Source organism: Nannobrachium achirus (genome assembly GCF_963921795.1).
Source record: "Nannobrachium achirus genome assembly, chromosome: 10".
Lineage (NCBI taxonomy): Eukaryota > Metazoa > Chordata > Actinopteri > Myctophiformes > Myctophidae > Nannobrachium > Nannobrachium achirus.
This window is the reverse complement of record NC_137819.1, coordinates 28,792,910-28,815,616: the sequence shown is the minus strand read 5'-3', so window position 1 is coordinate 28,815,616 and position 22,707 is coordinate 28,792,910. Positions and strand designations below refer to the sequence as shown.

Below are 22,707 nucleotides of genomic sequence, written 5' to 3'. Positions count from 1 at the left end.
TGATGTCACAATGAGTCAGAGCTTTCGCCGATTTCCTCCGGAACAGCCTGATGTCAACAATCAACCCCGCATAAGGAGATTCCGAACGTTTCGCGCCGGTTCGGGAAAACCGCGCGTCGGGTCGGGTCGAGACCCGGCACTGCACTCCGTGCCGCGGCGGGGAACGCGCGTGCCGAATCTGAAGCCGGTGGGACGAACGGTTCTCGAGATACGCGGATTACAGACACACACACAGACAGACAGACAGACACACACGCAGAGACTTCTCGCATTTATAGATAGATTAGCTTAGCTTGTCTGGCACAACTGTATCTATCTATCATTTTGGAAATGCAATCAGAGATGAATTGGAAGAGGAAAAACTGTTTATCTAAGAACCATGTTATCTTAAATCATATCTTATCCAGCATTGCTCAAAAACACACAAAAAAGGTAAAAACAGGTGTTGATGGGATTTGGATGTCTCCTGTGTGGCTAATTTGTATTGGCACAATAACATTATACTGGCGGCTTTCTGCATTTCAATATCTTACTCGCACCTGGGGTCTGCGCAACCGGACAACTACCCTCAAGCGTGTCCTTGCTTGCATGCAAAGTCATGCACAAAAACACACACACACACACACACACACACACACACACACACACACAGCACAGAGCAGTAGGATGGACTCGTCTTTAAAGCACAGACAAGAGGAGAGAAGCACTGTTTTAAATATTCATATCCTGGACTACTAGGGCATTCACCAAATATTAGAATATTCAAATATCAATATTAGAATAAAAAAAAAGTCACTATTCGACGTTGTGCACCGAAGTCGAATATTCACTTTTTATTTATTTCTTTTTTTAGTGTTTTGTCTTTAAAAAATATATTGTTTATAAAGCTTGGCTAGATAGGAAGTCATAAGAATGAGTTGTCAATGCCGTGTTAGGCCGTGACCCCTAAAATAAACATAGTTGAACTGGGGACCCCCACCCTGACAAGCACTTGGAATTGTAGGTATTACATTTAATGTGACTCGGTTCCGCAGATAAATATTGTGAAATTAGCAGATCTGTTGCGAGGCGTTGTGAAGATGTAGATCGGCTATTTTCAATGTTCGCCTCTTGCTTACTTAATTTTTTACAGTTTGGCCAGTCCTGTCAAATATTCGACTATTCGAATACTTTGAGGTTGAATAATTCGAATACTAAAAATCACTATTCGTGAATGCCCTATGGACTACTGGACTGGTCCATGGGTTTCATCATGGACAAAGGGATATTTGGGCAAGGGCAAAGACAGAAAGAAATAAAAGAAACAGATGTAGAGGGATAGATAAAGGGAGAGAAAGAGATAGATAAAGCAGAGAGCTAAAGTTTGCCATTAAGTTCGATTACGGGGTGATTTCAGGCTAAATTACAGAACACATGAAAGCCGGGGCTCTTTTACGTTCTCATTGCTCTGTTCTTTTCTTCATCGTTCGTTGTTTTTTATCTCGCCATCCTTTGTAGTCTCACAGCCTCCTTTTTTAACAACCATTTCATGGCTCCCTCGTGCTGAAACTCTGGCCCCTGCTCTTTCCATGACTTCCTTTATTTGTTTCATCTCCCCTCTTTCTCTGGTTGTTAACGACTCCCCTCTCCGTGTGAAGCTTACAGGGTTCACGTCGGTCAGGGTGATTTCAGGGCTCGTTCGACACATGGAAAAGAGAGTGTCAGACCTGGGTGAACATATATTTGAATATCAATTAAAACATTTGGTGTGTGTGTGTGTGTGTGTGTGTGTGTGTGTGTGTGTGCCCTTCATTCGACTCCACGTAGTTGAATCAAACTTTTTTCCCAATGTGGAGTGAGGAGAGCAAAATACTGTAGTACCAGGGACTTAAGGATGGGACGATATGAACATTTCATGTCACAATTATTGTGACCAAAAATAATTGCGATTTACGATATTATCGCAATATTATCGCGACAACATCCATTATTCTGGGGTGTAAGGGTTGCCAAAAATAGCAGGTCTACAAGCTCACAAGAGATTTGGTAGAGTGAAAAGAAAAAGACTCAAGTACATTATTTCCAGGACCGTTTTACGAGAGGGTTTAAGTGGTGCCAGATATGAAGCTTGAGAAATGAAAGGTGAATTGATCCCAGTGCATGATGGAGGACAATTTCACGATAAATGTAAATCTCTGCAACACGATTATCGTGAGTGTTTTTTTGTCACAATAAACGATAATACCGATTATCGTCCCAACCCTACAGGGACTGTGGAAAGAACATGTTAGGATGAAGGTGGCAGTAAATAAACACTGAGTGGATTATAATTGGGGATGGAAATGGAGAAATACTGCAAGTACTTAAGCCTGAGAGGGAAATAATCAGATCGGCTGCAACGCAGCAAGTTGTGGCAAGACAGAGGAAACCATGGGAGAATACACTGTAAAAACTTTAGTGTTAACTCTCAGAGTTACACATACACATACATTCACCTAGAAGTGTACTGTGTATCCTTGAGGTTACACCAACACATTCTCCCACCCAGGTTGGTCTAGCCTGGTTCCAGCCCATAGACCCGCCCCCTCTCAGAGTGGACTGTTTCTCTGGTATGGTGTTGAGTAAATGACGAATATCCAATCCGCGCAGCAGTTGAAATGATTACAGTACATTTCAGGAAGTTCACACACCAGGCATGCAGGCAGGCACACACACACGCACCAATTTCACCAAGCTGTTTATGTTGATTACATGTTTCTGGTCGCAGTTCTGTGTGGAAGCAGTCACTGGCACAGACAGAGACACACACACACACACACGCCGCGACCGTGCATCGCGATCACCGTGCGTCGCGATCACTCGCATAAAAGTCCCTCCCTCGTAAATCGTTCATACAGGGCACAATGTCAGACTCAAGCGTCAGCTGAGTCTGAAATCAGGCTAAGGTTGGTCTGCAGTGACGAGGACATCGTGATTTACTATTGCAGGCCTATCGGTATGCAGCTTGAGCAGCACATGAGTCGGAAGAAGTGGGTTTTGCAGCCCTCGGCACTGCAGGCACAGGTGCCTCTCGGGGCTCAAGTCTGTTTCTGGCAGTGTGCCTGCCTTGTCTTTAAATGTTTTCACTGGTGGGTGCGGCCACCTATTGAAAATGTCACGCTGTTGAAAAGCGACGCAGCAGGGGAGCCTGTCGCGTCAAAAGTGTGGCACGACAGAAGAGGGTCGAATGGGTTAGACGCCCATTCAGGTCAAGCACGCATTATCCAACTCAGAGAACCATGTGTGGCATTAATTAACTCCCGTTCCCAAATGTTGTCCCAAATATATGCTCTACTTCAAAGTGACAGATGGTGATAAATATGATTCATTTCATCCATCTATCTTTAACACACACACACACACACACACACACACACACACACGCACACACACACACACACACACACACACACACACACACACACACACAGTCCACACGCAGGCACATGCCGGCACACATGCACGCACAAGGTAATAACCATTCAGTACCATTACCAAAGATTAATAGGGCTTTTAATATAGTCATTAAACTCTCAGTCGGAAATATAGATGACAGTTGCCGGTGGAGATAGTATTCAGTTCCATTCTAGAAGGTTCCTAAGCTTTCAGGGGCCCTAGAGTTATGGGTGCCATTGGTGCTATCACAGGCTAACAACTTCCTCTGGCATTCACACTCCACTGGTTCCTGTATTGGGCCTGCCTGAACTGTGGCAACTTATCAGCCATGCATTGCCACTGTCATAGCATTTCAGAAGAAGGCCTTTCGAGGATACAGGCTATTAAGCTTTTGCTCTTTGCAATATTGTATGAAAACCCTCAAATCCGTTTTAAGTCGTTTCAGTAGACCTATATATAAATATTTCTTACTTGCAATCAGGGTAGGAATTTTGTGGAGGCCATGAAGGCCATGACCGCCATTGCCCCTCAGTTTGGCCTTGTGCCCCTCAAACCAATGGCATGACTTGAGGCCACAGTGGCCTTAATGCCCCAGCTGACTGTACTGTACTGTACCACTCCTCTGTCTCTTTCTTGTCATGTAGACACCAGTGTCTTTTGTTGAGTCCCCATCTTTGAAGCAATCCAGTGACTTTGATTGGTGCAGGGCTGAGCATCGATCAGATTATAAATACCATAATTTATCTATTTCACTGCAGATTAGGTTATCGTCCCTAACCCTTAAATTCAACAAATTCTTTCAATGGACAAAAATCTTGTTTTATTTGATGGCCTTCCTGCCCTGCCATTTGGCCTTTGTGCCCTCAAAAAATGGACAACACCAAAGGCCAAGTAGCCTTGCCCCTAAAATGACAAAATTCCAGGCCTGCTTGTAATGATGATATTTTTCATGGCCATTTAAAGGTTCCATAGGGTTCGTGCTCCGACTGTGTGCTTTTTCACTTGACAGTAACACGATCACTTCTCCTTTTTTCGATGACTTGTTGGAGATGAGAGAGGCAGTCAAGCTGTGTCCCTTAGGATTAGGACTGGCTAGAGATGTCAGCCATGACAAGTCAAAGACAAGATCAAAGACCTCGGGCCAGGAACCTGGTAAAAGGGAGCACGGGGTGGGGGCGGGGCCGAGTGAGAGGGCAAAGAGAGACACAAGTGTATTATAGAGATCCACATCTGTAGTCTCAGCGTACGTCTACAGATGTGAAGGTGGTTACACACCACTGAACCAAATCAAATCAAAGTGAACAGAGGACAGGAGAGGTGTGCGTGCATGTGTGCGTGACGTGTATGTGTGTATGGTGTGTGTGTGCGTGCGTGCGTATGCTGCTTGACTGTACATTAGAAATGCTGCCCGATCGGTGGGAGGCCTTGATCTTCATCATTTAGGCATTCGGCACGCAATCTGATCTAGGGTGATGAAGTGTCGAGATCAGAAGAAGCAGACACGTCAGATTTGAAGTATTTAGTCTTCATAGACTCATGTAGGGCCCTATTTTCGTCCATGCCTTACCCCTTATCCCTAAACTATTTTGCCATGTTTTACTATTTTGAAAAAGATTTTTAATAATTCAACATGTCGATGTAGATTGACTATTTGAATTATTTTAAAATTAAAAGGAAAATAAGTTTAGGGATATGGGGTAAGGCATGGACGTAAATATAGCTCATTGTGACTATCTTATTTGATTACATATTTCCAACAAATTATTTTATTGTCATGTTAGAGCAGTGGTCTTCAATGTTTTCAGGCCAAGGACCCCTTAGTTGAGAGAGAGATGAAGCAGGGACCCACACAACCTTATAGATTCCATATAGTTTCATTGTTTGACAGCACGACCATCAGTGTATTTTGGATTCATGTCAATTTGTGTTTTCAGATATTTAACCACTTGAACTGTCAATACTTAATAAACTTGACCTTTCACTCTGTACTTAGTCTGCACTTTTTCCCCTCTACACCAAAGCTCTTTGCAGAAAATAGACGATCTACCTGTACAAGCTGCGAGGCGTTGTGAGCTTGTAGAGCTGCTATTTTTGGCTAAAGTGCTCCGAATATGGACGCTATAGGGTTCAAGTGGTTAATATAAAAAAGGCATTTTTTTCCCCTACCACACAAAGATTTGGAGGACCCCCTGTAGTAACTCTGAGGACCCCCTAGGGTTCCTGGACCCCCTGTTGAAGACCCCTGTGTTAGAGGTCATCCTTTACCTCAGTGGATTCCGGGAACCTTGAAATAGTTCTAAATGGACCTTTACAGTTCTATAGTTCTACAGTTCTATAGTTCTAAATGGACCATTAGATTACAGGGCTGTAACTCAGGAGTTATGGTCTGTGGCTTCATGTATACCAAACTGGGGGGGATCTTGAAATTACAATGTTTCAGACGCACTGCTTCACTAAAATTGCATGTGTCTACCTCTAATACCTTGTCAAAGTGAGCCTCAGATAAGGACATTTATTTCCGGTTTCTCTGATGTCGAATCGTGTAGATATTCTATTATCTCCCTGTAATAACAGTATAATTACCAAACAATCATGCTGGTCATGCAAGAGTGATAAATCACTTTGCATGTGCTCATGCCTGGCACGTAAGAACATGTCAACATATTCTGCCTACAATGCTTCTTTAGGTATGTCTGGGGAGGACAGGTTTATTTTTTTAATTTAACGATTTGTTTTGGGGCTTTTATGCCTTTATTGGATAGGATAGTAGACTGATAGGAAATGGGGGGAGATACGGGGAGCGACATGTGGCAGAGGTCGTCCGGATCGGGAATCGAACCGGCGACGCCGTCAGGCATCAATGCCTATGTGGTAGAGGTCTTCACGGGTCCAATTTTAACTACCGTAACCCAAATGAAGACCTGCTTGAAGGTGCCAGGTGCTATGCGCCTGGACCAGTAGGCCAGCTGGAGGCAGGTTTCCCTACACTAAATCCAGGAAGGGCCCAACTCTTCTGGAAGACAGCATAAGAATGCTTCTAAAGTGCATTGACATTGACAATGTCTAAATTATAAATCTAAACTTGTGGCTGCTGACCTCCACAGCAGCAGTCACCAGGGACAGCAGCAGCTAGGGGCCCACCTCTCAAACCAATGCAGGTCACGCATTGCACACTGACATTCACATGCAATGGTATAAATGCAACATCCCACCATAACCCATTTCATTTGGTGTGTGTGTGTGTGTGTGTGTGTGTGTGTGTGTGTGTGTGTGTGTGTGTGTGTGCGTGCGTGCGTGCGTGCGTGCGTGCGTGCGTGCGTGCGTGCGTGCGTGCGTGCGTGCGTGCGTGCGTGCGTGCGTGCGTCACACATGTGTGTCCTCATGATAATGCAGTCTGTGAAGCAACCTCTATTGCTGGTGTCACTCTGATGATCAGGTGAATGATAGGTGACATAGCAGCACTGCATACATTTGCATCGTTCTGATGTGTGCGCGCAAGTGTGCATGCGGGTGCATCCAGGTGGGAGCGCATGTGTGTGAGTGTGTGTGCGTGCGCTCTGTCAGAATCAACAGCAGGAGAACGACAACACACAACAGCATATTCTGCCTTTACTGTAAAACGTCCCGCTACAGTGGGACTCATCAATAGCAATTACTGGAACACAGAGTGACAGGAGAGACTCAAAACATGCACACAGACACACACGCACACTCTCACACACACACACACACACGCACACTCACACGCACACAGGCTGACAGAAACTCCATGTCCTATTGAAAATGATTGGTGGTTGGTCCCTGGTGTTGGTCGCTATGGTTAGTCTCTGGTTGTAATCCTGTAAGTGACTCTGAGCAGGCAATAAATGCAATGTATCCACACGAACAACGGTTACAAGTCTTCAAATTAGCATTAGTGTGTTGCCAAAAAAAAAAAAACATAATTCACTGAGGACAGCTGATGAATAAAAATGGTGTCAGAAGCATTTTGTTGGAGGCACTTGATGGGGAGAAATAAAAGAGAAGGAGAGAGAGAGAGAGAGAGAGAGAGAGAGAGAGAGAGAGAGAGAGAGAGAGAGCTCCTGCTTTAAATAGCCCATGATAGCATTGCTCATGTGTGAAACCATGGTAATGATATTCAACCTACAGTACCTGGTGATCAGCCACAGCGGGACGTGTGTGTGTGCGTGCGTGCGTGTGTGTGTGTGTGTGTGTGTGTGTGTGTGCGTACGCGTGTGTGTGTTTCGTCCTGCCCATCTCCCTGACTCATTAATGAATAATTCATGCACACCCCATAAAATCACATCCTTAGAATCACAGAAAGGGGCTGGTGGTGATAGAGGAGATACGGATCAGACAGAAACATGGATGGGAGGGGGGGGGGGGGGGGGGGGGGGCTTGTTTTGTGTGCCTGCGTTTGTGTGTCTGTGTGTCTGTGTGTTTGTGCGCGCGTGTGTGTGTTCACTCCACTCTAGCAAATGGATTGTGTATTTCGGCATCTTCTCTTGGCTCATTGACATGGTTTCAGTGAGGGAGAAACCCAAAGTAATGTTCTCATTTGTATTTCACAAGGCTGCGGTGGAAAATAAACAGAGAATACATTTACATGAGTGGTTCTGCATTCAACGCAGCGGCACTTATCACGGACCATTTGCCCAGGTGCGCATGCGCACGGCTTGACGCACACACACAAACAACGGCACCCCAAGGAACAGACATGGATTCTTCTTTATAGACGCTTGATGCACGCACGTCTCAGAGGGCCTTGGTCTCGCATCTGGGGCACCGACGTGCACGCACTCACGCACCTGCACAAATGTGTACGCACGCACAGACACACACATAGAAACCCAAACACATCCTGCATGCTTGCAGGTCTACAAAATATTATATGCACATGCATGCACATACTGTGCGTGCGTGCGTGCGTGCGTGATACAGCAGTGGTTCTCAAAGTGGGGTCCTTGAGGGGGTCCCCAGCTAAATTAATTTTGTACAAGCTCACAGTGTTGTGATGTCGTGGTATATAGCCCAAAATATTTTCAGACGCTCGCACGCGGAGAAGAGTTTGAACATGAGCATACGTTAAGCCCTTCATATCACACCACCACTACCACCAACTCCACCCCATCTCTCGCTACCTCTACTCCATCATCCCTTACCCCATCCAAACCCCTGCTGAATAAGTCAGGGTGTCTAAGTGCTTGCATACCGTGGCAAAAACATAGTAACACGCGTCATTCGAAATTGGGATGGGGGACTATTCCAGGACAGCTGGTTACTTTAGATTTCAGTAATCCACCTCATTCCCTGGCCTAACCCCCAACACCACTGCCATGCATTGAGCTCCCTTTCTCTCTGCCCCTCTTTCCCCTTTCGTGTCATTGGGAGGAGAACATAATCTATGGCCTGCGTCCACTGCAGTGCCATCGGCTGAGAGAGGGCCATTTGCATGCTAAACCACAGATGTGCCCTACATATGAGAACTGGGGGTCTTTGAGTGCATCTTAACGTGAGTCATGCCTTTTCAGCGTTATATCGAGACATTAATGGTAATTCTGTACCGCCGACAAACAGTCAAAGGCAATTTTGCGGTGAAATGTCTTAAAGGGGCACTCCACCACTTTTCAACTTATGTTCATATAATTGGTCCGACTCCTCACTCAAAAATAGCTTATTTTTTTTCTCAGAGGAGGGCTGTGGGCATGTCAGAAACCCATCGTCTTGTGACATCATCGATTGCCAATCCAGCTTATAGAAACTGCAGGCTTTCTATTCCTGAAAAGTTGCAATTTTAAAGTGGAAGCCATTGTTCTCGGGATTATAAAAATCTAAATATTTTTTTCAAAAATATAGATTTTTTTTTTTTTTGGAAAATGATGATGTCAAAAGACGATGGATTCTGAACTTCCCACAGCTCTCCTAGGAGACTTGGACTGAGTAGAAAAAAAATTTGATATTTTATCATGAACATTAGTGAGGACCTATTATATGAAGACAGGTTGAAAAGTGGTGAACTACTCCTTTAAGGACATTATTATTACTAGAAAGGTGCCTCATTCATTTACAGGCTAGACCAGTGGTTCTCAAACTTTGTCATGTCAAGGACCCCCAAAATTATGTATTTGGCCATTGACCTTCCATCTCAATTTTTTTTTTCAGGGACCCCCAGAAGCAAAGATTTTAGTTAAAATGTTCTCTCTGAATTTGGGTCTTGCCAAATGTGGCACAGCGTAAGTATACACTGACTACCTCCAGGCTATTACTATTCCCAAATATGGAGATGGCCTGATGTCACAGTAGCCTACATCATTGATGACATCAGATGTACGTATTATACATGTATATAAGAGGTTGAGGACTTGGTCATTTGTCATTCATCATTCAGGCATCTATGGTATAGTAAGAAGACTGTTGTACTACAACCTTTTAAACTCAGGGAATAAGACTACAGAAGGAAGGGGCTGAAGAAAGGAAGGGGCTGAAGAAAGAAAGGAAGGACGGACGGAAAGGAGGGAGCCCAGGGAAGGAAAAATGAAGCGATATTTTTGTAAAAGACGCTGGTCCTTGGTGCTGCTGCTGAGCAGCGCTCTATTCATCCTTTGGCTGTGTCTTTTAAGATGTCAGCCGACCCCCGAGGAAACGCCGCCGGTGAGTCCACCACTGGCTCCGAACCGGCCCTTGAAGCAACCAAACATTGTGACTGACCCGCGGCGTACTGACGTGGAACTGACAACACCGTGGCTCGCTCCGATTGTATGGGACGGGACTTTTGACCCAGCGCTGTTAGACGCCATATATGGACCGCGCAACATCACCGTCGCCGTCACACTTTTCGCCTATGGAAAGTACACGCGATTCCTGAGGGACTTCCTTGAGACGGCTGAACGCAACTTCCTACTTGGCTATAATATTCGCTACTACATCTTCACAGACCAGCCCGACGAGGTGCCTTCTCTGGAGCTGGGCCACGGCCGACAGCTGTTCGTCAAGGCGGTGGAGGGCAAAGACAAATGGCAGGACATCTCAGCTGGCCGAATGAGATATATCGAATCTTTGATACAAGACGAGCTTCTCGGCCACACCGACTACATCTTTTCTTTTGACGTCGACATGAAATTCCATGCTCACGTTGGAGCCGAGATCCTGGGCCAACTCGTCGCAGGGATACACCCATGGTTCTTCACTGTGCAGCGCAGCGAGTATACTTACGAACGCAGGCCAGCGTCGAAGGCGTATATGGCCCCTGATGAAGGAGATTATTATTTTCAGGCGTGTTTATTTGGTGGGGAATTGGCCTACGTTCATCATCTGGTTTCGACATGTGGACGCAATATTGAGCTTGACACCCAGCAAGGAATTGAAGCAATACGGCAGGATGAATCTTATTTCAACAAATACCTTTTCCTGTATAAACCCACCAAGATCTTGTCGCCTGAGTATTTGTGGGACGACCTTAAGCCCTTAAGCAGTAATCCAGTGATGAAAATCATACGATTCTCTTCGGTCGTTAAGTATTACGCCGAAGTACGGCCCAATTAGGCCTAGCAAGCTGCAACGAGTTGTCGTCAAGGGGGGTTGTTGCTAGGATCTGCTAGCGGCAAAGAGAACACACACCAGACGCGCGTGAAGTGCGGCAAGCTGCCGCATGCCGCATCCATTTCCCCTGGTGGGGAAACCGCGGCAAAATAGAACAGCAGCGTATCGCACGGTAGGCACATGCCGTCGGTGTGGGTTGGTTCATTGAAAATAACTAGAAGCAGGGGAGATGATACTGGAGATGGCGGCGGAGTGGAAGGACGTGCATGAGTGAGCTCTGCACAAGAGCCGTCTGTCTATAGTATTTTGAGCTGGAATGATTCCAGTTTATATTCTTATAAACCAGCATCTGATATTCTAAACAAAAGATCTCATCAATGGACCAAGTGTGAACCCTACAAGACATTATATCAATAATAGCCTAAGCGTGTGTGTGTGACTAATCACTCCACACCCACGCAGTCTGAAGTGTTTGTTTGTTTAGCGCGTGCGGCTCATCTCAAGAACAATGGCAAGTGAAATCACAATGGAAAGAATCCTACAAGCAATCGAGAGCAGTGAAAACAAACTGATGGCTCAACTCAAAGGAATAGATGAAAAAGTAAATCGACTGGGCGATAAGGTGACAAACTTGTCAGAACAAAATGTTGAATTACAGCAACGAGTGAGCAAGACGGAGGACGAGGTGCTGGACGCACAGAAGCGCATAGAAACACTGGAGAAGAACGTGGCATCGCTGCAAACAAAGGTGGACTATATGGAAAATAAAAGCAGGCAATCCAACTTAATTTTTGTTGGAATTTCGGAGGGCTTGGAGGCTTCGAATACCACAGCGTTTCTACAGCAGCTGATTCCAGATCTGCTCGGGAAGGAGAACTTTCCTGAGCCCCTGGCTGGTTTTGTGGCTACAGGCCTACAGGCCCTACAAACGAAAACGTATTTTTTTTTTTGCTGAGATAACTTGCTTAAGGGGCTTGAATGAATACATACAATTTAGTAGAGGCCTCATGGGTGAGGGGGGATATAGGGCTAAAGGCCCTTAAAACGAATATATATATATTTTGTATTTTTTGTTTTCTTCCTTTGTTTTGCTGAGACATCATGTAGTTTTGAAATCTGGGGAGGGAGATGGGAGGGAAGGGAGAGGGGAGGGGAAAATTGTGCCTGTTAGCTTAATTTTAGTTTGGGGAAATAAGAACACATATTTTATTATTATTATTATTAAGCATAATTAAAGCTACTTTATGGTGCTCAATATTTCTATCTATTAGTTTAACACAGTATTCACATCTTATTTGTTTTGTTTTGTTTTCTTCATGATATAATTGTTTGTTCAACCATGGGCATGTGAATGGACAATTATTATTATTATTTTTTCTTCATAAATGGGTTAAATATTGGTTAGTTTAATTACAGAAGTCATTATTCTAAAAAGCTAGTAATTTTTTCTTTTCTTTCTTTTTTTTGTTTCTTTTTTCCTCCTCTTCCTCTCTCTCACTCTCTCTCTCTTTCTCTCTCCCTCTCTCTTTTCTCTCTTTTCTCTCTCTATGTCTGTAATTAATTCCATGATACAAAATAGGGGCTCAGAACATTCTGAAACTACTTCAATGGTAGGATGTCTATTTTATTTCATTTTATTAGGCTACATTAAAGACAAAATAATTTGTTCTTTTTGTTTGTTTTTGTTTTTAAGGGAAAAAAAAGTTAATTAGACTTCATTAGAGCTCTTAGAGTAATTAAAGGGTTTGTTTTTTATTTATCATTATCATAATTGTTTTGGTTATTAACAATATTACTTCAATGTAAGAGCTCTAGCATATTCAACTCTGCATCTTTGAAAGATACATATCATCTGAGGTCAGTTATAGTGATAAATGTAATTCATACTTTCTCGTTTTGGCAGTTTATAATAATAATTATAAGAGAAAAAAAAACTGGATTATAACAGTTCTGGTCAAGTATTTTTTGTTTAATGTTTGTAATGACAGACTCTGGCTCCTTCCTATAGGGGGTTAGGTAATGGTTAGGCAGGATGCAGGTCAACTAGCCTTGTGTTGGGCCTATTACTGTTTGAGTGGGTGGGGGGTGGGGGGTGGGTGTTTCACGTGCCCAATAGGGGTAGTTAGTGTTTTATGTTTGTCCTTTTTTGTATTCTGTAGTGTATTTGTTTTTGCCAGCAACCCAACAACCTGTAAAATGAATATACATGTGGTGGTTAAAATATACTCCTTACTAAAATACTCACTTAAGAACTTATGACACGTAAAAACTCTATTTTAACTTGTTCCTGGAATATTAAAGGGTGCAACCATCCCATAAAAAGAAAGAAGATTTTATATTTTTTGAAAAAGGAGAAAGTGTCGATTGGGATGTTACAGGAGACACATTTGACAAGCCTGGAACATGCTAAATTAAAGAGAGACTGGGTTGGACAGGTGTTTTCTTCATCTTATAATAGTAGAAGCAGGGGGGTCGCCATCTTAATTCATAAAAATCTGCCTTTAAAAGTGGAATATTATGAATCTGATCCAGGTGGATGTTATATATTCTTATATGGGACTTTGTATGGTGAAATGGTAAGCATATTGAACGTCTATGCAGCTCCAAATATTCAATTGAATCTGTTTACTAAATTAACCTCCCTACTGATGAAATATAGCTGCCCTAATACTATTTGTGGGGGTGACTGGAATTCTGTTCAAGATGGAAAATGGGATAAACAGCCTACTGCTACCTCAACCATACCAAGCCCTAGACAAAAAGCTATATGTCAAATGCTAAATGAGGTTGGCTTAACAGATATTTGGCGCTTGTTAAATCCAAATAACAGAGACTACACATTCTATTCCAACCCACATAAATCATACAGCAGGCTGGATTATTTTCTTGTCCCACGAACCTCTGTTGAGCTAGTGGAGAAATGCTATATTGGCTCTATCCATATATCGGACCATGCTCCTGTATTCTTAGTTAGTTCAATTTCTAGTAATGCACAGAAATATTGTTGGAAATGCAATAGATCAATACTAGCCGATCCAGATTTTTGTCTAATGGCTCAAAGAGAATTAGAGATGTTTATCCAAGTGAATGACAATGAAGATACAGACCCATCTAACTTATGGGAAACAACTAAAGCTTTTCTAAGGGGTATAATTATATCATATTGTGCAACTAAAAAGAAAAGAAAGCTTGAAGAGCAGAGACGCCTCGAAACACAATTACACGAAGCCGAACTAGAGCATAAACGTAGTGGTGGAGTAATCATCTGGGATAAAATTGTAAGAACTAGAACTGCTCTGAATACACTCCTGTCTCAAAATGCAGAAAAGGCTTTGTTCAAACAAAAACATAAGATTTATGAACATGCAAATCGAGCTGGGCGTTATTTGTCCAAATTAATAAGTAACACAAATATGAATAGTTCAATTTCTGCAATTCGAGATAAGAATGGAAAGCAACAATTCAGAACACATGAAATTGCTAAGGTTTTCAACGATTTTTATTCATCTTTATATACCTCTGAGTCAGTGGGTACGGAGGACAAAATGAATCATTTTTTTCAACGTATTCAACTCCCTAAGGTTTCAGCAGAGGATAAGAGTAAGGCAGACCTAGATATAACTAGTAATGAAATAGAAAAGGTGATAGATACGCTGGCATCTGGGAAAGCTTGTGGGCCTGATGGTCTCCCACCAGAGATATATAAAACCTTTAAAGGTATTTTCTCTCCTCTTCTAGTCAGAATGTTTAATCACTCATTATCAATCAATACGCTTCCCCGATCATTGCAGATGGCTACTATCAATGTAATATTAAAGGAAAATAAAGATCCTGAACATCCGGCATCATATAGGCCAATAAGTATTCAAAATACAGACTGTAAAATTCTAGCAAAACTTCTTGCAAACAGACTTAATCAAATAATCCCCAAAATTGTCAAAAATGACCAGACTGGCTTTGTGCAAAGCAGACAATCATACTCAAACATCAGAAGACTTATGGGTATTATACAGTATGCTGATATTAAGAAAAGTAACTCATTAGTAGTAACTCTGGATGCCGAAAAAGCATTTGACCGTATTGAGTGGGAATATATGTTTAGAACCTTAGAAGAGTTCTCATTTGGAGAGGGGTTTATCAACTGGGTCAAGCTGCTTTATGTGACACCACAAGCATCGGTCTCAGTTAATGGGGCAACGTCTTCATCATTTTCAATCAGTAGAGGCACAAAACAAGGTTGTCCCTTATCTGCCCTATTATTTGCTCTAGTAATGGAACCCTTGGCAGAAATGATTCGATCTAGTGCAACAGTAGCAGGCATTCAAACTAAGGAAAAAATACATAAAATTTCATTGTATGCTGACGACATTCTATTATTTTTAAATAATCCTCTGTCTTCTGTCCCTGCTGTTATTGAGATAATTCATGAATTTGCAGTGTTCTCGGGATATAAGAGAAATTTCGGTAAATCTTTAGCTTTGCCAATTGGGAATACAAAAAGTTCTGACTTACTAGGACGAATTCCCTTCCAGTTGGCTCTTAATGGCTTTAAATACTTAGGCATCTATGTATCTCTCAGATTTGAAGAAATGATAAAAATGAATGTAGACCCAGTGGTAAATAAAATAAAAACAGATCTTCAAAGATGGAGCCCCTTATTAATATCATTACTTGGACGAGTTGCTATTATAAAAATGAATATATTACCGAGGCTCTTATACCCGATGCAGATGCTGCCTAATTATTTCCCAACTAAGTATTTTAAAACAATACATAGTATGATCTGTAGATTCATATGGAACAACAAGCGCCCCAGGCTTAAATTGGTGAAACTACAGTTTATTGTCATACCTCCAGACAAGGTCCCCCTATGGGATAACAGCGCCATCTGGCGGTGCAACAGAGTAAACTCATCTACTCCCGTACGAAAAATGTCATTTGTCGGAAGGGCTGTCAATCACAAAACGAGGGCACCGCCCCCGAGTGTATATAAACCCCCTGGGCTATCATGACTTCCTCTTCCGCACCTCTGCTAACCTGCAACTAGAGTGTCGCGAACTCAGCCATATAATTTAATTCTGTAAAGTTTTTAGCCTAAAGCGACGGCTAGGAAGTCGGCCACTGGCCTTTATAGAATATCTCCTGTACGTATTATTCTTCAGTTCTTCAACAGTTTCGGCGTTCTCACCTGTTTCCTCGCTGTAAGTTTCCAGCTTCTTCTCTGAGCTTGTTATTGTCCGATAGCCTCTTGTAGCTTAGCCTAGCTTCAAGCTATCGATGTTCCACGGCCCTCGGCTAGCATGCTGCTATCCTTGTTCCCCTGGAAGTGTGCTGGATGCTGGAGACTTATCGCTGGTGAGGACACCCACCCTCGGAATTTCCTTCGATGATCCCGCAGGCTGCTTCATGTGGTGAGTCTTTCGAGTGTTAGCAAGTGGCCTTGCTTGCTCGTTCCTTTGTTTGGTAGCCTCATGCTAGAAGGCCCTCACCCAGGGCACTGATTGCTAGCGCGCCCTAGCTTGGGTGTCGCTATTGTCTCTACTTCTAGCTGGCTAGGACTTTCCACTGTTTGTCCGGTGTTTCTCGTATTGTCCCCGCCGCCCTGGTCTCGCCGACCAGGGCTACGGGCCTCTCCTGGCAGGTTTGTGGGCACGCAGCGGTGCCCGCTGTTTGTGCTTCCTTCACTTAGCCTCCACTAGCCTTGTGGCCTGCCTGGTTTTTTCCCTCCACCGGACTTTGCTGCCTCCGGGGCTCGCGGCGCTGTACGCCACAGCGCTGCTTCTCGCCCCGGGCCGCAGCCTGCAGCCACTACGCCTATAGGGGGCTCCAGCGCGCCGCTGGTGCCCTACGGCGGACGGCTGCAACGTCACGGGATTACTTGCTGGTTCTCGCCCTCTCTCCCGCCGGTTTCGGCTGGCCGCCGTCCCAGGGAGGAGAACCTGCTAGCCCGCCCGGCCGCTCCCACGCCGGGGGCGGCTAGCGGCGTGGTTTTTCCCGCCGGCAGCCACGACGCCACGTTGTTTCTGCCTCCGGGGCTCGCGGCGCTGTACGCCACAGCGCTGCTTCCCGCCCCGGGCCGCAACCTGCAGCCACTACGCCTATCGGGGGCTCCAGCGCGCCGCTGGGGCCCTACGGCTGGCGTTCTGCAGCTTCACGGGACCACACGCCGGCCCTCGCCCTCTCTCCCGCCGGTTCGGCTCCGCCGTTCCAGGGAGGAGAGCCTGCTAGTCCGCCCGGCCGCTTCCACGCCGGGGGCGGCTAGCAGCGGCTCCGGTTCCCGCCTGCAGCCACGACGCCTATTGGGGGCTCCAGCGCGCCGCTGGTGCCCTACGGCTGGCGTCTGCAACTTCGAGGGACCCCGCCTGGCCGCTCCCACGCCGGGGGCGGCGAGCGGCGACGCCGGTTCCCGCCCTCTCTCCCTGGTACGGCTGGCGCCGTTTATTCAGGGGAGAGAACCTACTGGTCCGCCTGGCTGCCCCCACGCTGGGGGTGACTAACGGCGACTTCCTCCTCCTTCCCCTTGGATTTTTCGTTCTCGGCCATGCTGGCTGAGCCCGGATCTTCCTGGCACGCTTATGTTCTGGTGGCACGCCTCCGAACAACGCTGTTAAAGGCGGGGATGAATTGAGAGTGAGGATGAGGAGGGATGGAATTTGGTTGAAGGCTCTTCTCCCAGTATTCCTCCTACAAGTGAGTCTTGCAAGTCCTCGGTTCCACGAGGACCCTGCATCCTTCCGCCCACCTCCGCCTCTACCCCCTCTCTCCCCTCCTCCATGCAGAAGGAGGGGAATGGGTCGGCGGCGCCCCAGTACATCCCGCTCTCCCCTCCACTGTGCCAGTGGAAGGGGGCCTGAGTCTGCGGCACCCGGACTGTGGTTTTTTCCACATGGTGGGGCTCAAGGAGACCACTTACTTGCGCCCAAGCGCACTGAACACAGCTCTCCCCACAAGGCTTGTGGGAAGTGGGTGTGTTAGATGACATAGGGTTGAGGGCCTAGCCCTCCACGGGGTCTGGGTTCCGTGATGGCACACGGTCCTCCTCCCCCCGAATGCAGACGTTTGAGTTCTGTCCCACGCAGGGGAGAATGAAAATCTCTGTTGCCCAGTAGTTTTTTCCCATGTCATCAGTAAGAGTATGGTAGTTGTTAGGGGCCCCGGAGCACCTGCTCGTGACCCCAAGGGTGTGGCACCCAGGTCCTTCAAGCCATACTACAATGACCGTGACCACCGCGATGCCCGCCGCAAGGGAGACAACCGCCAGGAGAAGCGCAGAGGATCTGTGGGCTCAGATAGACAGCAGTCACCTGGACCCACTGCCACTGCGGATCGCCAGGCCATGCCCCCACCTCCAACACCCCAACAACAACCCCTGCCGCAGATGCAGGCTCCGGTGGCACAGCTCGGGCCTCACATGGCCTTTTTCCCCATGCAAAACCTACAACCACTCTACCCGGCACCAGTTCCAGCGCCGGCTCCAGCTCAGGCACCCACCACCCCTGTGACCTCTGCACACACGGAGAAGCAAGCAGGGAAGAGGAAGGAGAAACGAAACCACGTTTCTCGCCAGTGAGCTGATGAAGAAATAATGTTATGACCCAATATATTCTCTGTATGTTAATCAATGAAAAGGGACATACATTTTGCATTTAGTGTGCTAGTACTGTAGATGCATATATACTGCATATATAGAAATGCCTCATTTAAACATAGGCTGTTGATTTCTGATATACTGTATACTGTATTTCTGCTATACTGTATGTGCATGCAAAAGCTACGTATATACGTGTTTTTTCACTGACATGGGTAAAGGTTAAAAACTGAATGTGCTCATAGTTCAGAACATGACATACTGCTTACACTAGCCGCTTCATTGCCTGCACCTGCGAGAAACAGCCTTGGTGTCAGGCTGTATCATAGACTCCCGGACATTCCTGGTCCGCGCTAACGAACCGTTATCTCCTTACTGCCAACATGAGATACCGCTTCTTGAGGGAGTAAAGGACAACACGGTGACTTCTAACATGTGAACGGGATGACTCCCCAAATTCACGTGGCCTGGCCTTGGACTGTCTGGCCTTGGACTGTCTCCATTGCGAAACATCGTGCAACATCGTGCATGTTCGTGCATGTTAGTACATGTACGCGTGCCCATGTGTGTGTGCTAAACCAAAGCTCTGTGTGTGTAATCTTATTGAGATGACGCGACGGGACGGACTATAAAAAGTTGTGTCGCCGTGGCTCGCTTCAGTTCCTTTTTGTCTACTTAGAGAGAGTTTGACTCTGTTTAGTTGAGTACTTCTTTGTTAATTTTCATCGCCAATTTCTGTATTGGTGAGCTTATAATTTGTAACTGTTTTTATTTCACTAAAGCTTTTTTATTCACTTTTGCTTGGTGTCTGTCTGAATTCATTTTCAAGAGTTTACAACTCTTAAGGTTTAGACTTTTTAACTCCCCTTCGGGGGAGTACACCGCGTCCATGGGAGAGAGGTGTTAGCACCTCAGGGCACTCGAACTTCTGGCTGTGTGGAGCTGAGTTAGACTTTTTGGTAAGAATCAACAAGTGTATTTTCTTAATGTAAAAAGTCTTTTCACCTTCTCAGAAGGCTGACACTGCGCGGGCAGGTGTCAGCCGGGTATGCTTGGCAGACAATAAAGTACAAATCCCTAACCCTAACCGGACGGACGATATGTCCACAGTGGGCTCTTTGTACTGAATAAGTCAAGCTGCTTTTCTCCAGGCCCCTGGCAGGAAGCTACAAGGTTGATCAGTTTCACACTTTACATGTCTTTGTGGTTTGCATTCTCCATTCAGACCTATGGTCTACATTTCTACAGTTAAGGTGTGTCGCCTGGTCTCTAAAATAAATAGTCGCTGTAGAAAGTAATAATATTCACCAGTTAAAGAGGGTCTCATTGATAGCTCAGCTTTTATTCAGAGAAAGGTGTATTTGTACAGTAATAGGTGCATGTACAGTAATAGTAGGTTTATGCAAATGAGAAAGGTTATAACACCTGTTTGTGTTAACTTAAAGGTATAGTGTAGTGTTAGTGACAGTGTTTCATTTTAAAAAGATCCGGTAACTTCTTGGGCTTAGGACCTGGGAAGGGTTCTGGGCGGCGTGAGGAGTACTTTAAAAGGTGGAAGAGTACTCAGTAACTCAAGCTCATTACAGTAGTCGAAACAAAACTTTTGTTTACCTACCTCTCAGTCCCTAGCACAAAGGACCCTCCTCTCTGCTTACAGCCAGTTAGTGTATAGAGACCCATGCAGGGTTCTTTATTCACTCAAAGGATTACTTATTGTCCCAGTCCTGCAGACTGGTGACAATTAAAAGGTTTTTCCCTGGTTTGCAATGGGCTCCACTGTTTTGCTATTAGTCACAATAACAAAGCTTCTCTTCTGTGCTATTCTCCTCTGTCTCCACTGAGCGGCACTGTCGTGCCGAGTTCAGTTCAGAACAGGAGTATGGAGTGTTGTGTACAGCATCTTAACACTCTTCAGGGACGCCGAGCCGGACTCCTCCCACAGAACCTGTGGGATGAGGTGGCGTAAATGACCTTGGACTGTGGGTACAGGGGTCCCTGACTACACAGGGACCTCCTTCCCCCAGGCGCTAATATTTATTTTCCTTATTCCATGCAGGGATAATGAAAATGGTTACTGCCTCCCTTGTCCCCAAAGTCTTAAAAAAAAAAAAAAAAAAAAAAAAGTGTTTTGAGCAAGCGTGGCCTGCTCACTCCTACACTTGCACGGACAACCTCTTATCGCTTGCAACCACTCAGTGTAATGAAGCCCATGCAGGGCTCTCTACTCACTCACGATAACAGATTTCCCAGTCATGCAGTCATGCAGACAGGTTACAATCAGAATGGGTTGCAGACATGCTGAGGTTCCCACCCATGTTAACTGCGGTTCACAGTGGTGCGGTTTCTCCTATGTGCATTTTTCCTCTGCCTACACTAAACGGCACTGTAGTGTCGATTCTAGTGCAGGACAGGAAGTGTTTCACTATCGGTGTGTGGGATTATGAGTTGGCCTAATTTTCCCTGCAAGGAACTATTAAAGGCCTCAGATCTGGTTTAAACGTTTACACGTTCTTCCCCGTGCTGGGGTAAATGTTTTTACGTAACGAACCGTATATCGCAGAATGCTCTTTCTGTTTCTCTTTCCACCACCGTTCAACATGTTGACGTCACGTCCGTTGGCGTGGCCGTCACCGGATAAGGAGGGGAGCTTCCCGGATACGGAAGTGCTAATCCCCAACGTTCCTTCTCCCCCGTGCAACCTAGCGGTTTCTCCCTCGTTTCACAGCACGTTAGCACGTTGTGTGAAACGGTTAGGTTCCGAACGGAACCCTTGTTTATTTAATACCCTTGATGGTATTCTGATAAACATTGGAGACTGTGCAATCCGAGCAATGGGTGTTACGTCAGTAACACGTGGCCTTAGATTGCATTTCTTGAACCACCCCCGCTTCCAGCTGGGGTATTTACACTCGAGCCCGCGCTTGTAAGCAGGGGCTCTGAGTGAGGAAATAAGCTCGGTAATATGCAATGGTGCTGTAGTAGAGCTCTTGCGAGACCTGAACCAGCTTGGTTTCTGGACTCGAATTTTTCCTGGTTCGTAAAAAGGGGGGGGGGGGGGCTGCATCCCTTCTGGATTAGGGATATCACACCAACTCGGTGTTGGCCCACCTGAAGGCCTTGGGTTTTCAACGTCTTTTTGGCAAAAGTATGTTGACGCCCTCCCAGCAGATCTCCTTCTTGGGGATACCTCTGGATTCGACCACGATGTCTGCCCGCCTCTCTCTGGAGGGGGTGGACAGGTTCCTGACGTGTCTTCGCTCCTTTCAATTGGACCAAGTGGTCAGTTACAAGGAGTGTATGAAGTTGGCAGGGCTGATGGCTTCAGCGGTGCAACTTCTTCGCCTGGGCAGGTTTCATATGAGACCGTTCTGGCGGTGGACACTGACGCTCAGGATTCCTCCCCTGCAAGGGTGCAGGGAAGTGGTGGTCAGCCAGGCCTGCATGGACGCGCTAGTCCCATGGCGGGACCAGGCGTTGTTAATGAGTGGAGTCTCCATAGGCGTGGTGGTGTCACGCAAGGTGATCACCACAGACGCCAGCCGCTCGGGCTGGGACGCCACCCACGAGGGGCGCTCAGCCAGGGGTCTGTGGGCCCCGGCCACGTTGGAGTACCACATCAGTTATCTGGAGTTAATGGCGATCTACTTGGCTCACAAGTATTTCGAACCGTTTCTCCGGGGTTGTCGTGTCCTGGTCAGGACGGACGACATGGCAGCCTTGTACTTTCTCAACAAACAAGGCGGCCTCTCCTCGCGCACGCTGGATCAGCTGGCGCGCGAGATGACTCTCTGGTGCGTACCGCGCCTGAGGTCCTTCAGAGCCTCCCATGTTCCAGGCCTTCAGAACGGCGGCGCCGATCTGTTGTCCAGGGGGGAGCCTCGCTACGAGGATTGGTCTCTCCACCATGCGGTAGTGAGACAGATCTTCTCCAGGTTCGGTCAACCTCGGTTCGATCTCTTTGCTTCCCAGGAGAACGCGAAGTGCCCCCTCTACTTCTCAGTGAGGGGACCTTCGCCTCTGGGGGTGGATGCGTTCGCACACGAGTGGCCGGAAGGCCGTCTCTATGCGTTCCAACCGCTGGAACTGATCCTTCCCACACTGGAGAGGATCAGGAGTTCCAACCTGGAGGTTCTTCTCGTGGCACCGTCCAGGGGAGTGTGGAGGTC

The 22,707-nt window shown here is 46.1% G+C and overlaps 1 protein-coding gene across 1 annotated transcript in view; it reads left to right on the top strand.

The window, feature by feature from the left end:
* The window catches only part of LOC308292936 (histo-blood group ABO system transferase 2-like), a gene marked incomplete at both ends in the record, with an annotated part of 63,525 nt that extends 52,569 nt beyond the window's left edge, over positions 1 to 10,956 (top strand). The window contains one exon of the mRNA XM_080735361.1: positions 10,035 to 10,956. Coding sequence (XP_080591487.1) covers positions 10,035 to 10,956 — 922 coding nt within the window. The remainder of the gene's footprint in view (positions 1 to 10,034) is intronic.
* Positions 10,957 to 22,707: the final 11,751 nt, after the last annotated feature.